Here is an 18,723-nt window from a genome sequence, read left to right as displayed (position 1 = left end):
AAGAAGTCAACCATCTAAACAGAAACAAAGACATATTGGACTGATATTGGCTACACTATGCTGCATGTTGTTTTGGTATGTTTTCCCCATTCACATTTCCCTCAGTTCCTTGCATACTAAAGCCTTTAGGTAATGGAAACAGGCACCTGCTGCTGGCCCGCTCCACCACATATCTGCAACTACGACGCCCCCAGCTCCCATAACCGCCCCTGGGAGACTAAAAGCTTTGACTTACAAATCTTAAGAGGCGCTTTGCACGCAGAGCCCAAAAATAAAATATATGTTCTCTGGATCTGCAGGCATGTGAGAGGAAGGGGGGAAGAGGAGGAGTGGGTGTGAGAGAGAGAGAGAGAGGGAGGTGGAGGAGGTTGACGGTGGGGGTTTAGCCTTGTCTCGGTGTTTCAGCAGAGTTTCTTCGGTTTTCCTGCTGTCTAGCTGTCACAGCGAGATGAGAGCCGTGATGATGAGGTCATGACAAACACGGACACCTTCTGCCGCCGGTAACAACACCCGCATCGCTCGCACACATGCTCGGGTTACAATAATACGGGTTATATTAGCGATAGTGCTAAGTGCTGTTTATCAGCAGCACAGTGGAAGCACTGGCACACAGAACAGACAGAACAAGAGTGTATTTTCACTTTTGTTTTAGATATGACTGACTGACTGAATCATTTCAAAACCTATGGGATGAAGTGTGGTAACTGGTGAATATTAAAGTCTCTGGACTTTCCCTCTAGCATTTCTACAAAGCTGAGGAACGCGATGATCTTAGCTACAAATATCCACGTCGCATTTTCACTTTTCATCTCATTCGCACCTACATTTTTCTTCCACTTGTTTGCATTTGGTTGGGTGGGAGCATGCAAAATACGTGGCCTGCAAAACATTTACATTATTGTATTACACGTACCCCTCGAATCATCTTCCTAAAAGCCGTACCTACACACACACACATACACACACACATATGCAAATACAAGCATCCATATTGTACCTGTCAAACACAGACAGACGGCACCTAAGCATGCAACGCGCTACAAAGGCACGCAATCCCACCAGACACGCGCGCGCATATCCGTCTCTTCCCTCTTTCGGGATCCCATCACCATAACAACTATTGCACAGTTTGCAGTGAGGCCCCCGGCGCAGGACGAGTCACGCAACGGGAGGCAGCACATCACTACGGTCAATCTAGCCTTTTGTTTATTCGCCCCACTGAGAAACCCAACGCGTTAACGGAAGCATCAGTGGCTCAATGCTGCTCTGTGTGTGTGTTTCTGTGTACATAGTTGTTGGCCGGTGATCAGTGTCATAACTCGCTGCTTGACCATGAGCCATTAGGATATTGAGTGCACGATGATGATCTGATGCTCCAGCAATTCACATGTAGCGTGCTGCAATATCTGTCTGACAACCTGTCTGCTCCAGCGGCCTCGACAGAAACACTCACTTACGTGAAATGAATCCAAAAACACACATTGACGGACGGAGCCCAAATACAACTGGCAGTCCGCGTCGCGTCAGCTGCTATTTGTTCTCCAAAAGAAACCGAAACAAATGCCTCAGTAATGAGTCCGTTGTCAAAATCTGATTGAAGGTCTTAGGTCAAGTGCCTGAAAAACACGTCTTCCGTTTTGCTCTGATTAGTGTCGACAGCCCTGTGCGTTCTTCTCACTCTCTTCTGCTCACTTTCACCCGGGACCACATGTGTTCAGACACAGATGCAAAACACACTCCACTGGCTGCTCAAGCCGCCAGAGTGTGTGAGTCCCCCCCACCGCTATCATCAGCTCTGACACTCGGCCCTCGCCCGCGTGTCACGCAACACCGCCGCTCCGCAAATGAGGTCAGGGCAGAGGGCGAAGGGCATACACGCATGCACACACACACACACACAGAAAAACTCAGAAACCCCCCCCACACACACACACGGTCATGATGACTGAAGTGAATACAAACTTGAGGGCATTTCACTGGCGGTGACGTGCAGGAAGCAAAAAGAGACGATGCCAACCAAACTGACATTTAGTGGACTAAAAATGTATATTAGCAAAACAGCTGTAGGGCAGTATTTGCATTCACATAACACCCTCTGCTGTTTGAGTGAACCTGAACAGGTGTCTCTCTCACACACACACACACACACACAAATCTTCTACAAGATATAAATACAGATGACAGCCAGGTGGTTTCTTACTTCCAGGAGGAGGCTGCTTTCGTTGACATTGGTGCTCAGAGACAGGCTCTCTTTCCTGGATTCAGCGTTCGAGGGTGCGGCGCTGATGATGTGCTTCCTGGAGGTCTTGTCTTGATTCGCTGTAAGAAGGAAACAGAAGATTCGGTAAATTGGCTGGAAGATTAACTAAGAGCCACCAGCGTGTTTGAATAAACTGTTACAACAAAGCTAGCTGAAGCGCACGGTAGTGAAAAGAGCATCCACAAACAAAACAAGAAACTCCCACATCCTCAGTGCACTTCTTATTTAAGTGAACCTTATTGACATGTGCTCATATACAGGATATACGTGCAGGATTCAAGGTCAGGAGTGTGATATCCCACGTCAGATGTCTTAACTTTAATGTTTTCTCTGCTCCCTCCAAATGCAGAACGTGCACAGAGACCCGTGTGGACATGGGGAGCGCTTCGAACGATTCCGTTTTTTCCAACGTGACGGCGAAAGGGCTGGAACCAGCACTCTGACATGTGGCGGACACGTTAAACATTTCAATCTGCTTTCTGCCCCCCGCACTAAAGCCAGGCATTAGTCCGTGCGGTGGGCGAGTCTGACAAGGATTTCACGACTTTACCGGATTCCTCGCACACGATTTAGACACATGCGAAGCTCAGTGGTGACACAGAAAAGAGGCAGAGTTTAAACAGGTTCCTACTTTAGGTCTAATAGAAGCACGTTGCATTGAACACGAAGGATTCAAACACTTTTTCATGCTTCCTGAAGGATCACTGAAAGTTTTGCAGTTCCAGCGGCGCTGCTAAATAGCCGAGCCTCTGGCCTGTGTGTGGACGGAGGACAATTGATCACAAAGCGCGGCCCTGCTATATATAACAAGGTGTGCAACGTTAAGAATGGCATGTGTTTACTGAAATCTCTCCACACACTTCATTCTAATTTAGCGCAATGTCAGCCTGCCCCTGAACATCACAGCTAAGTCACGCTCCATCAACCGCTGTGCTTCCTGCTCCAAGTAGGGCCTTCTTCCATCCACGCTACAGCGTGCAGTTAGCCCGTGTGATCGTGGCGTGCCGGACCCTCACATGTGAACCGGTGACGTATGCGTGTTGCGTGTTGGAGGCATGTTTGCGTGTTTCTCTTGTGGGTTGTGCTGTCAGTGGACGGGAGGGGGTGGCGGGGGGGCGGATAAGAGATCAGCTTTTGCTCTGTCACTCATTGTAGCCGACACAGATTAGTCACGCAACGCACAGGATAGCTTCGTTTATGAAAGAAGCATCTACAAACGTGTCTCCTGACGCTCCGCTGCTGCCTCTCCACCCCCACCGGCTAACCCCGTTGGGGCGTCCATTCCTCCCCCCTTTAACCTTCCACCATCTTCTAACCCATCCCTCCCCCATTGAGCTCCTTCCACCCTCCTCCCCCTCGTCACCAGCCTCCCTTTGTTAGGGTAACCGATTTCGTGATGTTGGGAAAAATTCCCATTCTCTTAAATCCACTCGCAAGCACGCGAGGCATTTTCTTTTTTTTTTTTTTTACATATAAATACTTTCATCCAAAGAGTTAGGCTGGATTATTTTTTTCCACATATATTCTTTTGTTGCCCCACTAATAATAACTTTTATTCAAGCTTTTCGTGTCAAGTAAAGGTCGGAGTCTGTGCCCGAGATGCCGAGAGCACTGACAGGCGGCTTCATGAACTCATAAAAGCCAGGAATAATGTTAAGCGTTTGGTCATCACCTCCGCTAGGCGCAAACACATTCAAACAAACAGACCCAGACGGCCGCGAACACACACGCAAAAGCATTCAGCTCAATCACCGCAATATCACCCGACCAGTGGAAACCATTGCAGGGGGAAATGAATCTAATAACCGTCTTCATTTTCCTCCTCCAGTGCCTCGTGTGTTTTTGTTTTCTCTCTTACGGCAGCTTTTGGAGAGGATGCGGCGTCAGGAAAGACAAACACACGGGATGATTAATTATCGGCACCGGCACTTCCTCTGCCAACAATTCAGGGTTTATTCCCCGCCACTCATGTCTTCGGAGGGTTTGCTTTTCTTCGCCTCTACTTTCTCCCTCTCTGGCCCGAGAGGGAAAACAGAGTAGGTAATGGCGAGGCGTTTATGTGCTCAGTGTGAGGACAGGGTGCTGAGAAAAAAAAAAAGAAAAAAGAAAAAGTGACAAGTAGCGGGATGTGGACGGTGCCAAAGGGTGAGGCTGAAAGTGCCGAGCTCCTTTAGTCGGACAGGCCTGTCTTTCCACTTCCACTGAGTAGACTAAATAATGAGACCACCCGCCAAATATTAGACTTCCACAATAATCACGATTGTCTTAACTGAAACTGGCTCAAACTGTCCACACCACAGAGCTTGAATTAGAAAAAGGGTAGCGGTGCTTGCATTGCTTCCTTTAAGATACAACAACAACAGCTCGTTCTTGCTGCCAGTCACCAGCTCTCATCACTCAGGTGTTAACCTCTGCGGCCTCCAGGGGGTGAGGTGAGTTTGGCCACGGAGCAGACGGATGTGTACAGCACACTCTGTTTTCAACACCCTGCTGATGCCACTTCCTCTTGTAAAGCGATCAACAGCTGAAATAAAGAGATATAAGAAGACGCAGCGAGGAGAAGGGACGGGGGAGGAACGTCTCCTGACGTGCTTTTATTATTTGGGCTTTGGGGACAGAAGACGGGGAAATGTCTCCTAAAATGTTCAATACTTCAAGCCTGTACATTAGAGACGAAACAAAGACGGCAATGACAGTAGTGTTGCATGATTTAAAAGCGACATATAAACATGCGTGCGTTTTGAGCCCAGTGGTTCATCGACACTCCAAACTTTCAGATGTTGTTCCTGAACAGAGCGACGCGCAGGGAGGAGCGGGTACGCCATCATATACAGCCGCTAATAGATATCAGCTGCCGTTTTAACCTGCATGCATGCAGCTCCAAACTGGATCAAACAGGTGGTTATTGCAGCTGTTTATTGTTCATGTTTCACAGAAATTACAGATTGGAATTTTTTTTTTTTTCCGCATACACTGTTGAAATGAAATATGGCCTTGATCGGAACATAGAACTACTTTCTAAAAGCATCATGTGGAATAGCAACACATTTAGTGCACATAAGAGGTTTTGTGAATCATGTGTACTTTTACTTTTGGTGTTCTTCTTCTTTTTTTTTTTCAGTATTATGTCTTCATGCATCAACGATCACCCAGGCATCTTCTATGCTCCGTTCAAGTTCACTTCTGATAGGAGCAGCGTTGGTGCCATCTTTTGGCAGCTGATTATCAGCTGTGTGTTTCTGGCTTGTAAAGTAGAGCTCCAGACCTGACCATGCAAGCGCTGTGCAGCACAGCACAGCGCAGCACAGCACAGCACAGCAGTCCCTCCCCTCCCACAAGGCTTGCGTGAGTAGAGAAAACTGTGTGTGTGTGTGTATATGTGTGTGTGTGTTGTGGTTGAGCTGGCTTTCTGCCACCTCCTTTGCCTATGCCCGCCCCCTTTCGCTCAGCACCCTTCTCTCTCTCTCTCTCTCTCTCTCTCTCTCTCTCTCTCTCCCTCTCTCCGCAGGCAGAGGAAATCCACAGCGGAGAGAGAGCAATACCAACACACACACACACACAGAGAAAGAGAGAGAGAGAGAGAGAGAGAGAGAGAGAGAGAGAGAGAAGTTGGCTGATCAAGGGCTGGTTGTCACGCGAGCGAACCGTCTGTCAATCTCCCCCCCCCTTCCTCCTGACAGGCTGCTGGCGGACCGCCAAGGCCTTGCGTGCAAGCCGGCAAGCCACATTAGCCCATAAAGAATTTCATAATAGCAACAGCTGTTAAATATTGATGACTGCTGGCAAGCGCTCAATGGTGCTCCGCAAAAAGGTTAAGCCTGCACTGTAATGGAAGCTAATACTTCATTATGCCACAGATCAAATATCCACATCTTTCCCGTGTCCAAATCCAACTCCGTTCAACTTTTTTTTTATGTTTTTCCAATGGAAAAAAAAAAGATTTTTTTTTTTTATTTTCATTTGGCATTTTCATAATTTTAACAAAAGACAAACATTAGCAGACCTCTCCCGCTAATTCAATTCTGAGTATGTGCAGTACACTCCTAAGTCCCTTTACGTGCCGTATATTAACCTTAAATGGAAGTTCATAATCTTCCTGATGCTGCTTTGGATGAGAATGTTTTGTCTCCTCTGTGACATATTGCGTCGAAACGGATGGAGCGATTTAAGGGGAAAACAACAACCGCAAAAAAAGCACTTTGTTGGCGGCAGGTCAGGAATTACAAACATCCATCTTTCCGAGGAGATTATAATGTTGAGTGAGTGATTTTTGGTGGGGGAGCTGATGGGGGAAGCCTGTCTCTGGAAAAAAAGAAAAAAAAAGAACTGATTCCTGAACAGGCCGTAAACAAAGGCACTGGTTGTGCGTCGAGACGCAGAAAGGAAGCGATATCGAGACAAATCAAATGAGATCACACAGAATGAAAGTCGCGATGTAAACTCGATTGTTTTCCCTCCTCTGTTGTGTTTGGCAAGCAGACGTGCCAGTCACCGTGTTTTACAGGAGTAATATGTCTTCGCACATGAGCCCTTGGGCAAAACAAGCTTGTATGGCAACATCTCTACAGAGTGTACACCACTACCGTATGTGGCTTCACTGCGCCGTGCGTTGTAAAGCTGGCGCCACGTACTCTTTGCATATGCGCACACACACACACACACAGATGCTGGAGGCCCATTATATCAATCATAATTTGGAAGTTATCTAATTGCTCCTATAAATAGAGAACGTTGCTGATTGTGGCACACATGTTTTATGTGAGCATGATGTTTGTCTACTGGGGAAAGGGCTCTTCTGATGAGTATGGAGCTAGCAGAGCCAGCTAACAGGCTGTCTAAACACTCCTAAATTTGGCTTGTCAAGCCTTGGGAAAAAAAAATTAACCACAACACAAGCCCAATGTGGTGCAATATTTATACAGACAATTAGAAAGACTAACAGAATGCAAATGGATGGAGGCCCAAGGAGAATGAATGAATATGCTCTGCAGTCCACACACACACACACACACACACACACACACACACACACACACACACACACACACACACACACACGTAGGCTGCATTCAGGCATGTGTTGCGTGAGATGAGCCAGTTATGAAGAAAAGCCTTTTATTTTGACTATAACCAAATGAATGCGACTGTGTTATCATCTAATTGAAGAAAACAACGCTCTCTCGTTTTCCTGCCGATGATGAGGATGGGATACGTTCCACCGTCCAAACATTGGCTCTGACGCTCGAGAGAGTTGAACTCAGGATACAAACTCTTTCATGAGTCACCAACTGTATATTAAAGCAAAACCAAGCCTGGAGGCAGACAGTCAACACATCATGTACACACTGTACTTACGGAACCAAACACAAACAATGAAAGTGTGTTTTAATGGGAGGGGAGCTGAAGTGAAAATCTATTGTTGAGTCTTATTGTCTGCTTATTTAACCTGTCGCTTTTGCTTAAAGATTTATTTCCAACTTCCTCTGAAAGGAACATTCAAACAGGGACATTTTCCTTCTGGAGCCTGACTTATTTTGGCTTGAGACAAACTCTGAACACATTACAAAGATTACAGTAAGTGTTGTTTCCAGTTATTCACCTATAAAAAGCAAAACTAAGAACCGATACATTTCTAAAGCGACGCAATCACTAGAAAGCGCACCTAAGCATCCACATCTGAGATCCACTGCAATGCTATAAGAAGAACCAGCCCTTGAATGCATGCATGCATGCGTGGCTGCTCTATAAATAGCACTTTTCCTTGGATTCCTGTTTTGATGAGAACGACTGTGGCTTGTTGCTCTCTCAAGGAGCTGGTGGTTAATAAAAGTTGCATTCACGGAACCCCACCTGGCCACAATAAAGCGCGGGCCTTCTATTTCTGCGCTCGCACAGTCTCGGTTTTCACAGGCGGCTCTCTGAGGTGGGAGGGGCCTGACGTCGCCATACAGCGCAGATCAATGGGAAAGCTCATGTGAGCGTCGTTGCTGTTTGTTTTAAATCGCTGATTTAGGGTTTAATTAGGGATAAATTTGTAATCAAATCCTCTCGTGCTTCGTGAACAAACAAGATGCTTGGAAACAGATGTGCCATAAGAAGTGAAGTTTTAAATCAATGACATATGATTAGAAATGCAGAGAGACTGACAGAGGGCTAAATTCACTCTACCATTATCTCAAACACATGTACTAAAGAGGCTCACGGTGGATGGAATAAACCGCGATGCATGTTTGTTATACTGCTCGCTCATTTGGTCTTAAACTTTTTAAGGCTGTGAGAGCCTTTTGCACAACAAAGAGCTCCAGCACCTTTGAGACCAGTGAAACGGCTCAGGAAATAATTATTAGTTTTCTACCCCTGTATTTTTCTTCGCACCGAATTCTTGCATTGGAGGGGGGAGGAGAGAGCTGCTGTTTGCAGCATCACATGCACGTCTACTTTTGCAAAATAGCGGCTCCTTGCATTGCGTGCCAGCAAGTTTCACTCACATTATTCAAAATGACAGGGAAACAGAAGTACAACAAGCCTCAGATTATCTCCCCTTGTATCCCCCCCACCCTCCCCCCTTCTTTTTGGCCACTCAAAAGCAGCCCTCACTTCGTTTTGTGGCGAACAGTAGGTTCAACAGGTTTTCTGGAAGAGAACCACACCTTCTGATTTCATCTGTGATGCCATTTGAAGTTGTTTTTTTTTCACCCTTGCAGTCTCTCCATAACAAGAAGGTAATCTGTTAAAAAGATTATGGTGCCGTTTCGGCCCATTGAGGCAAGTAATAATGGGCAGATGGTCCCTCAGGCTGAATCCATATGGGAGGGAAACTACACTAATGCTGCCGTAGCACGCGATGCTAAACCAATGCTAACCACCGACGCTGGGTGGAAAGAGTGCTTCACGGCAAGACGTGTTGATTTGAGGTTTCACTCGAGGAGAGAGTGGGTGTCAGGTAAAAAAATCGCGGATCATTTAGTTTGCTGATGATTAAAGGTTTAAATTGCGGGAAAGGTGAAGCTGTCGCGACATGCAGTGCTAGGAAACATGGGTTAAAAGAGAAGAGCGAATGCACGTGTGCACCCCGTCCAGGGGATAGCTCCAAGACTTTGGTTTGAGTGAAGCAAAACACAGTTGTTTTCAGTTTTGTGGCTGCACGTTTTTGCCCATCTAAATGGTTCATTAAGCTGAGAAGAAGTACAGCCATGAAGAACATTTCAGCCTTCAGTCTTCAGAACATTAAACTACTTTAAAAAGTTAACAGAGAAGAGGGAAAAAAAGCAGGAACGTTCTATATACAGTATGTATATAAGGTGTTTTTGCTTGCAGAATCCCCAGCACGCACACACACACATAACGAAGGCCCACCAATGTGTAATTAAATGGGTGTGAGGTGGTTAATGTGTCCAGGGTTGAGGGGGATCAAGTGATAGCCACGATGCTGATCATGTTTTATGCATGACAGCCATTAACTTGTCAATCAATAGACACTACCAGAGGTGTTACATATCTGCTGTGCCTGCGTGTGTGTGCGTATGTGATCCGGACCAATCTGTGAGGCAGCCAATTTAGAGCAATAGCAGAATGCTGTATTTATTGGTGTCACACAGGCACAGTTCAGCCTTATTTTTGAACATCCAGGGCTAAAAACACAACTTTGAAAATTGGATTTTGGACTTGTGACTCAGTGCCAGTTTAAAAGTAGACTTTTCAGTCCGTTTCAGCCTGATTTGATTTGACTTAGCGTCACCTGTCCGCTCCACTTCAACACGGGTGACTCATCTCTCTCCTTTCTCACCAATATCTCACAAAACTTTATCCTCTGAAGGAGCTAACTCATCGAAGCAAAGCCAACCGTAATCTCATTTAACCTCGTCTATGTGTCCTGGAGGCATCTCAGCTGCATTAAAATCAATCCCCCCCCCACAAATACAGAATATCCCATGAAATGGTCAAATTCAATAAAGCTTGAGCATTTACACTCATGTAAAGTAACGACATAAATCTTCGCAAGAGTTAAATGCTTTGTCCCAATGATGGAAAAACTTTTATCAGCGTCATCCAGCTGATATTATACAACTTCAGTGGAAAATCAGACCTTGATACCCGCTGCCCTACTTTAAACAACTTTATGATTTGAGCATTTTAGATAAGGGATGAAATGAAAGTGTTGAATGACGTTGCTCAACGCCACTGCTGATGTTCGGCCTAACGAATGTCCAACTGTGAGCCCCTGAGAGGACAAGTGAAAATAACCGAGCCGCAGCCAGACAGCCCCTGTCAGGTCTGGACATAACGTGACTGTCCACTTCTGATTCTCCCGTCTGTGCTGTTTGCGTGCCACAACTATGTCATAATCCAAGCCTGTTTTTACCAACAGTGCTGGCTCCGATCACTTCATTTGGCACAGGGAGTGAAGACATACGCCCCCCCCCGCCCCCGCTCGTGCTGTCGCCCAGCAGGCGCTATGTGCGTTCGTCTATATGTGTATGAGACTGATGGGAATGATGGTGGGATCACGCAATCTTGCTAAAAGAAGGAGAGAGTCACGCATGGTGGGACTTTGCTGCAGATGCCACTCGGCCGCCACTTCCCCTCCTGGCATCTGGTGATGCTACAAGTGTATATCTGTCTATATATCTGTATAGATAGATAGATCTGTGTGTGTGTGTGCATATGTTGCGTTTAATTCCCGACCAACTGAGGGGCTTTTCAGGGTGTAAACAAACACCGACTTGTCTGTTGCTCTCCAAACAGGCTGTCGCTCTAAACGGGAAGACTATTTTTCTCGGTGCGCACGCAAAAGCTGACAACTGTAGCACATGCTCCCTCGGGAGGGAATACGCTGCGTGGAGGGAAGTTTGACTAGATGGATGTGTGTGTGTGCGGCACGAGGAAAATGAAAGATGAGCAAGTGAGAAAGGCCCGTGGAAGCAGATGTATAAGGTTTTCGGTGGCTCAGAGGGATCCTTGTGAAGTCATGAGGAGGAAATGACAAATTTATGACACAAAGCCTGCTGTATAAACCGGAGGTGTAGATTTGATTTATTGAAGGATAACTAAAAGATGCTATTAGCTGCGTTACGTGAAACGTAGAGCCCGGAGGTTTGAAGGACAGCTTTAAAAAAAGGACGTCTCACAATTTTCGAGCCATTAATCTTTAAATCTGTGACTCGTGAGAAAGCATTCCTTTAATCAAATTTGTCTCCATGAGGCCCATAGCTCTGTAATTTACCATAACATCAAAGACTAAACTTTGAATTGCAAATCAGCTGCACAAAAATGTCCTCTTCGTTTTATTTATTTACTTTTTTTACTGAATTCCCGTGAACAGAGAACAAGCTGTGGTCGAAGCAGACGAGCTCCCAGCACGTAATCGTCGTTTGCGATGAGTTGAGCAAGCCGGGCCAGCGTTTTAAGACACGTCAAAGCTATGGCAAAATTGGGATCAGCTGTGCTACTGTACAAGCTACAAGGGAACTCAGTGCTTTAAGTCTTCGCGAAAAAAGAAAACATTTCTGTGCATGTGTGCCTGCGCAGACCGGCGTTTATTTACTGCAGTGTGTGTGTGTGTGTTTGCGTGCATGTGACTCGGCAGTTGTTTGCGAGTCGTTCTCACCATGTGGTTAAACGTCCCTGTCCCGAAAATGAGACTCCGCTTCTCACGGAAGCGAAGTTGGAAGCAGCGGAGCAGGTGCGTGCGTGTATTTGAATCATATTCACGTGCAGCTAGGCCAGAGTACAGTAGGACGCCGCAGGGTCAGCAGACAGGACTAAGTGTCTCTGTCCGCTGACCATAAAGCTCCTCTGTAGCACACATGCTGATGTGTGTTTGACTGCCTTAAAATAACTATAAAAAAAACGTCAGAAATTAGGATGGAAAGAGTTGCTGTTGAGCTTTCAAGTGTGTTTTGTTTTGCAGCTTTGAGCACAACATGCTGAGCACCGTCTAATCTAATTCTGTTGTTTTTAAGAGAAGGTAGGACATCGGTTAGTCTGATTTCTCCAAAACTGAGCAGCTCACATAAAAAAAAAGAGGAAAAACACATATATTAGATTTAGTGTCTGAAGCTGGATTTAGACCTCTTCAAACAAAGTAGTGACTGGCAGCAGAGAATGACGACATGACATGTTCTCCGTCTAAATCCAAAACTTCAGCCAGGATGGAGCTAAGCTATAGATTTAGCTGTATGCTAAATTTATGTTCTATGCATGTTCCCTCTTGCGCTATGTTAAAATCTGCAGATGGCAAAGAGCGAGCCTGTAATGAGTAAATGTGGAAAAAGTTCTCTGATTTATCTAAATAGTGGGTATTATCCAGTCATTACATAATTTGATTTGTTGAGATTCATGTTCATGCATAAAGGCTGCAGCTGGATGAGATGGGAGATGAAATCAAGTGCATCTGACGCGCATCTGTCAGACTCTTTAAAACCAGATGACGCAGAGTCCCGAAGTAGCTTCTGGAGGGTTTATATTTTGAAAATAACGGATTTAAAAGGTTAAAAAACTCCAAAACTCTAATTCTTCCAAATTCCGTATGGTGCACATTCGCCGTTAACGCGTCGCACGCCTCTCAGACTACCCAGGCAATTATCGCCTCCACACTAATGAACCTTACATTACACCCTGTGTCAGCAAACCACCATTTAGGTTCAGCAGCATATAAACTTCCACTTCGGCTCTTTGGTGGCGCCCTACAGCTGAGACCTGTGGGCAACACCGTTGGACCAGGGCCCACTTCCACCCCGTATCTGCAAGTCTCTGTTTTCATGCCGTCGCTTCATTTGTAAAAGCTGCTGCACAGACTGCTCACACTGATCACAAGCTCCTGATAAAAACCTATCTAGATCTTCTTTTCTGATCACGTTTCCTCATCTAGAAATATGATTTATGCCTCTCTGTTTTTCCTGATTTCTTCCATTCTCTGACGTCGCAACCCAGTTTCCTCCCAGACATCTTCACAGTTTTGACTAATCAAATCTGATCGGCGCACTGGGTGAGATGCGAGATGGCAGCGTTTATCAGACCGGCGACGCTTTCACAAATGTTGCGGTCTCTTTAGCTAAGTGAAGAGATTCATTGATCAGTAAAAAAAAACTAAAAAAAACTTGTGATTTTTCAACCGGCAAAAAACTCAACAGGGCGCCTCAGACGAGGTAGACGTGAAGAACACATGTTCTGAAAGGACTTCATCTGGAGCTGTGCTGTACTGTACATCACAGAGCAGGCCAATCTTCCAGCATTTTCTGCTTGACTTTTTTTTTTTTCCTCCTGCTGAAGTCTGATTTATGAGCAGAGCCACAGAAATTCCTCCGCAATAGCTTCAGGATGTCTCCTGAATAAGGGCAGCATCGCTGATTTGGGAAAGTATTAGCAGCTCAAAACATTAGTGTCACTGCGAGCGAGTCACGCAAGGCATGCAATAAAAGAAATCTGGACTGTTTTTTTTTTTTATTATTATTATTATTTCAGTTGCAATAGTTAGCGTTCTGTGAGATAAATCCCTGCCAGTGGGGGACGAAATCCTTACACATGATTTAAAATCCTGACCCACTAAGAATGCACACACAAACCCATTCATTCTTCAACACAATGCAAGCTAAGGGCATTACGTTTTAGCCATTTAGGGACCTGGTGTCTCTCTCAAAGACGCACAGCTGCTGCTGGGTTTGAACCACCGTCCATTCGGGGGCCAGTCTCCCGTTACACACACACACACACACTCTGTGTGCGCACGCACATACACGCGCACGCACACACACACACAACGTAAACACACCAACTACCCACATCCTCCTCACCCAACAACAGTGCTGCAACTGTTTCTCATGTGACAGAAGGGGGGTGAGCTGCTGAGTCGAGGGAGTGGCGGGGAATAGCGTGCGAAGACCTAATGCAATGTTTCAGCCCCAGATGGGTCACATCAGTAGCCCACAATCAACAAATTTGGCCCTGCCAAGTTTACACGCTGTACATGTCAGGAGAGACGGCACAGAGACAGAGAGAGAGAGAGGGGGGAGAGAGAGAATGCTTTACTCGGTCGCCACAGGTTGTAATTATTAATTGCTGTGACTGATTTTTCCAGAGAAGAGAAGAGAAGAGAAGAGAAGAGAAGAGAAGAGAAGAGAAGAGAAGAGAAGAGAAGAGAAGAGAAGAGATCTGATTCCAGGCGTAAAGGCATTTTAAAGAAAATTAGTAGAATTAGGTTAATAAATGCAAAAAATTAAACACAATCACGGGACACCCTCGAGCCTATCGCCTCTTTCCCCCGTTACAATGCGGCAGGAAGAGCTCTGTGGTCAGCATGACACCAGCGATTATTATCACTACCACCAGGCCGTTTAGGGCCGACAAAAACACCTTAGTATGTGTCCAGAGCATTTAGTCTGAGCCAAGTGGACACCTGGTGAGTAACTTCAGACGGAGGGCCCGTCTAATGCGTTCGCAGTAGGGTTGTTTAAATAAGGCTGATGATATCACTGTCTCTGGAGGAGCGAAGAGGCAGATAACGAGAAGCTTCAGCGTCCTGCTCCAGATTATCGGTGGCAAAATCACACACATGCATGCTTGCACCCGCACAAACACGCAAGTCTCTCGCCGACGCAGGAGAGATCTGTGTCTCTCCTGCCGTCTTCTTCGGTGTGTGGTCTCGGCGTTCAGTCTTTGTTTCCACTGCGGCTTCTCTCGGCTTTAAATAGCCTGCTATAATCGGCCCCGTTCAAACACGGACACATATATTTTTCGAATTTTACGCGGCACGGTCGCAGACGAGAGGATCTGGCTTTGGGGGTTTGGGGGTGCACATAATGATAGAGGCTTTTGAGTAAGTGGAAAGAGAGGCTCAAAAGCACATTTAAACTGCAGCTCACTAAATGATCAGATGGTAATGGTGTTATAAAACAAAACGTCCCGACGGAACGACGTGCCCTTAATTTGATGTTATTCTGAGATAATCATTTGACAAATTGCAGAGATGTCAGTTAATCCTCATCCCAAGTTCGAATTTGAAGATAATGACTAACAAAGACGAGATTGGATTGTGGGGGGAAAAAAATAATAAAGTTTGGACTCCCTTTGTGAGGTAATAAAGACAAAAACAAGTGAGGAAAAGATAAAGAGAATCCAGGGTGGGAACTGTCATAAAAAGAACAGAGGATGAGATTCAGAGTCTTTTTCCCACCGGACAATAAAACATGAAAAAGTGAGTGTTAGAAGGAAGGAGAAACCCTCCGTGGCTCCACTGTACTGAGACGCAGATCCAGATGTGTCTCAAAAATGCTTCAAGTTTCATTGTGATACTTAGTGGGTCTTAGCGAAGCAGACCTGGATTTTGTATTAAAGCCAGTCCAGTTCTGGCCCGTGTTCACACACGGGCCAGATGGTTTGCATATGGGAGATAGCTTTGAGCTTAATTGTACAGCTATCTTTTTTAAAGAAAACTGCTCACAACGCTCACCAGCATGCTTGGTTTTGATTTACTGTGCGGCTAAATACTAGACGATGAACGCCGTTCTGTCCGCAGCTGTCTGAACCGATCTGGAGAAGTCTGCATCAACGCTGCATGCGTAAGCAGCAGCTACGGTTTCCTGAGTAACCTGGGAGACAAAAAGTAGAAACGTATTTAATTGCTACATGACAGGGCTTTTTAGGTACCTGTGTCTCTGCGTATTTGTGTGTGTTGGGGGGTGTGGGGTGAGGGTGGGGCACCACCTCCAGCAGATGCAGAGGATATTGTAACACCTCCCTCATTCTTTTCAACACTTCCCCGATGTGAAAGTCAGCGGCTGACATCACCCCTCTCCTTTCCTGCCTCTCCTCCCCTCTTCCCTCCCGACGCTCGACGGCAACAGCTTCTCCCTGTCCAAACATTTAGTGTCACTGTGCCACAATAGAGAAATTCACCTTCTATCACCAGCTGTGAATCACCGAGGCAGAAGAGAGGTCGCAGTGGGAAGGTTAGCGGAGTAGAGAGAAATAGGGACAGACCAACTTGTTGAACCCTGTTTAAGGAAACCATTTTCACTAATGCACATTTAAGTATCCCCTTCTTCTCTGTGACATTAAGTGTAAATGCTGCATTAAAAAAATGCAACAAATTTTAATAATCGTTTTTTCATCCTTGAGGCTTCTTCGAATTAAATTTTAGTATTTTGGATTATATTATATTATATTATATTATATTATATTATATTATATTATATTATATTATATTATATTGTTTTCATTTATTTTTTTATTTTATTTATTTTTTGCTTTGATTTTAATGTATTAAAGTTTTTACAAGTTTTCAAAATGACAACACAAATAAAAACCTGTGTAAGAAGCAGGATCACAGTGATTCTGACATTCTGGTCTTACTAAACTTATGCACGAGTTTTCATTTATTTTTATCAGTATTTCAGTTAACCTTCACACCTAGTTATAGTTTAGTTAGTTAACTATAACAACCCACAGTAATTACACAAAACCAAAACAAGCTGCTGCCGCTGAATATGCTGAACAGTTTCCAGCAGCAAAAAGTACATCCAAAAATCAATTCTTTGCTTTTCACGCAACTAATTAATTGAAATCATTTTTTCCCCCCTCCTCATACGTCCAACATTTCCAGAAAACCTCGTCAGTTGGATGGAAACACAGCTATAGTTACGGCTTCTGTATCTCAGAGATTCTTGAGTCGAGGCCAAACGAGCCAATTGATTAGCTGCCAGCTGGAACACAAACTGTTACGCTTCTGGCATCTTTTGTGTAGTGCGCTTTTTTTTTTTTTCTGACTGAGGACATCTGACTGAGTGGGAATTTTTAATAAGGCACACAATCACACAGCATTATCAGCCTCTGAGGCTCTCATGAAGAGGAATAGAAAAGGAAGATCAGAGAAGGAAAGAGCAGTTTTCTGCCAGGTGCACAAGGTGTATATTTATATATATGTGTGTGTGTGTGTGTGTGTGTGTGTGTGTATGTGATTGAATCAGATTTGTGTCGGGAATGACACTTCTGCCTCCACAAGTCACTGAGGATTGTGTGTGTGCGGTAAATGCATCACATCAGTGATTTGTATTTGTATGCAAGTGGGTCGTGTGTGCGTGTATATGAGTCTACCTGATCAGCGCTAAGTATTTCAGCTCCATATCCTTGAGGCGTGTGTGTGTGTGTGGGTGTGTGTGTGGGACTGTGGGAAGAAGAGAGCTGGGATTCCCTAAAGCGTGTTCAGTAAATCCTCAACCGGCACGGATTCCCAGGCATCGCGTGCAGCAGGGTGGGACTCTAGAGCTAAACCACACCCCCTTACATGCTGTACACACACACTCATATGCATATACATACATATATGTACACACACATAGTATGACAGCAGAGGAGCTTGTAACAGAAGCAGTGTAAGAGCGTTTAGATGAAAGGCTTAAGCTGGTGTCGTGGGAGGGTTAATGGATTTCAACCATTTATTTACCTGTCGTCTCCATTAAATCCATAGCTGGTCCTTCCGTGACCAAGTCAGACCTCTTATCTCTGTAACAGAGCTACTCTGGTTAACCTCAACCCCGATTTTCCCTTCACAGTCTGTGTGTCAGTGGAGATGCATATTTCCCGTATGCTCTCAGTCGGACTCGCTGGTAGAAACGCAGAACAACACTTATCCAAATATAAGAGTCGACATAGCGGCGGCCTTCATGGATACCTTCAGACTCGCCCTGGGTTCGGTGTGCTTGTGATTTTCTCGAAATACCTGAAGACAAATGTGGTTCAGAAGTTAAAGAGCAGGTTTTTGGCCTGATGACTCTCACATGTCGAAGTTCTGGTTGCAGTGTGGGTGGTCACTCCACAACAGATCAGAGCAACTGGCAAGAAAAACCCTGCTTCCACGTACGCGAGAGCGCGTTGCAGCGGCGGCTGTGTGTGTGTGTGTGTGTGAGGGTGAGAGTGCACCCTGTTATGGTCAACTACGCCAAAACATGTCATTGCAGAGAAATGGTCGGTTCTCCGCGGTTTAAACTATTCTAAAGCGCAATTCTTTTGATTTCGGAGCGGCAGCCAAACAAAGGCCTCTGTTGTCGGCTTTGATCGCCGAAAATTTATTTACCGGTGAAATTTAGAAAGTGTTGAATGAGGGTCAGTGTTTGCTTCTGTGCAGTTTTTGTGTGGTAGAGCGCTGTGAAGCTAATGTCCACATCTGGGTTTACTGGTGGGAGACAATGAAACGCCACAAGCCCTGGGTTTACTAAGCGAGACAAGAGCTTCGTTAGCTCATTGTGGTCTGACAAGTCTGAGCATCGCGGCACAGTGAGCTACTGGTGTTTTCATTCTACCACATCTAGAGGAACCAGTTCTATACTTGATTATATATACATATACATATACATATATATATATATATATATATATATATATTCACAACTTGCCAGACCATCACACCATCTCTGGCGTTTGCTTCAGGTTGTAAATCTCTGCAAACATGGCAGCTGCTCTGGAAAAAC

The 18,723-nt window shown here is 45.3% G+C and overlaps 1 protein-coding gene across 1 annotated transcript in view; it reads right to left on the bottom strand.

Moving 5' to 3' along the window:
- The window catches only part of LOC124995890, a 59,564-nt gene that overhangs the window by 13,632 nt on the left and 27,209 nt on the right, over positions 1 to 18,723 (bottom strand). The window contains exon 4 of the mRNA XM_047568633.1: positions 2,201 to 2,319. Coding sequence (XP_047424589.1) covers positions 2,201 to 2,319 — 119 coding nt within the window. The remainder of the gene's footprint in view (positions 1 to 2,200; positions 2,320 to 18,723) is intronic.

The sequence above is a fragment of the Mugil cephalus genome, chromosome 18 (assembly GCF_022458985.1).
Source record: "Mugil cephalus isolate CIBA_MC_2020 chromosome 18, CIBA_Mcephalus_1.1, whole genome shotgun sequence".
Taxonomy (NCBI): Eukaryota; Metazoa; Chordata; class Actinopteri; order Mugiliformes; family Mugilidae; genus Mugil; species Mugil cephalus.
Note: the sequence above shows the minus strand (reverse complement) of the source record. Positions and strands in the feature narration are given on the sequence as shown.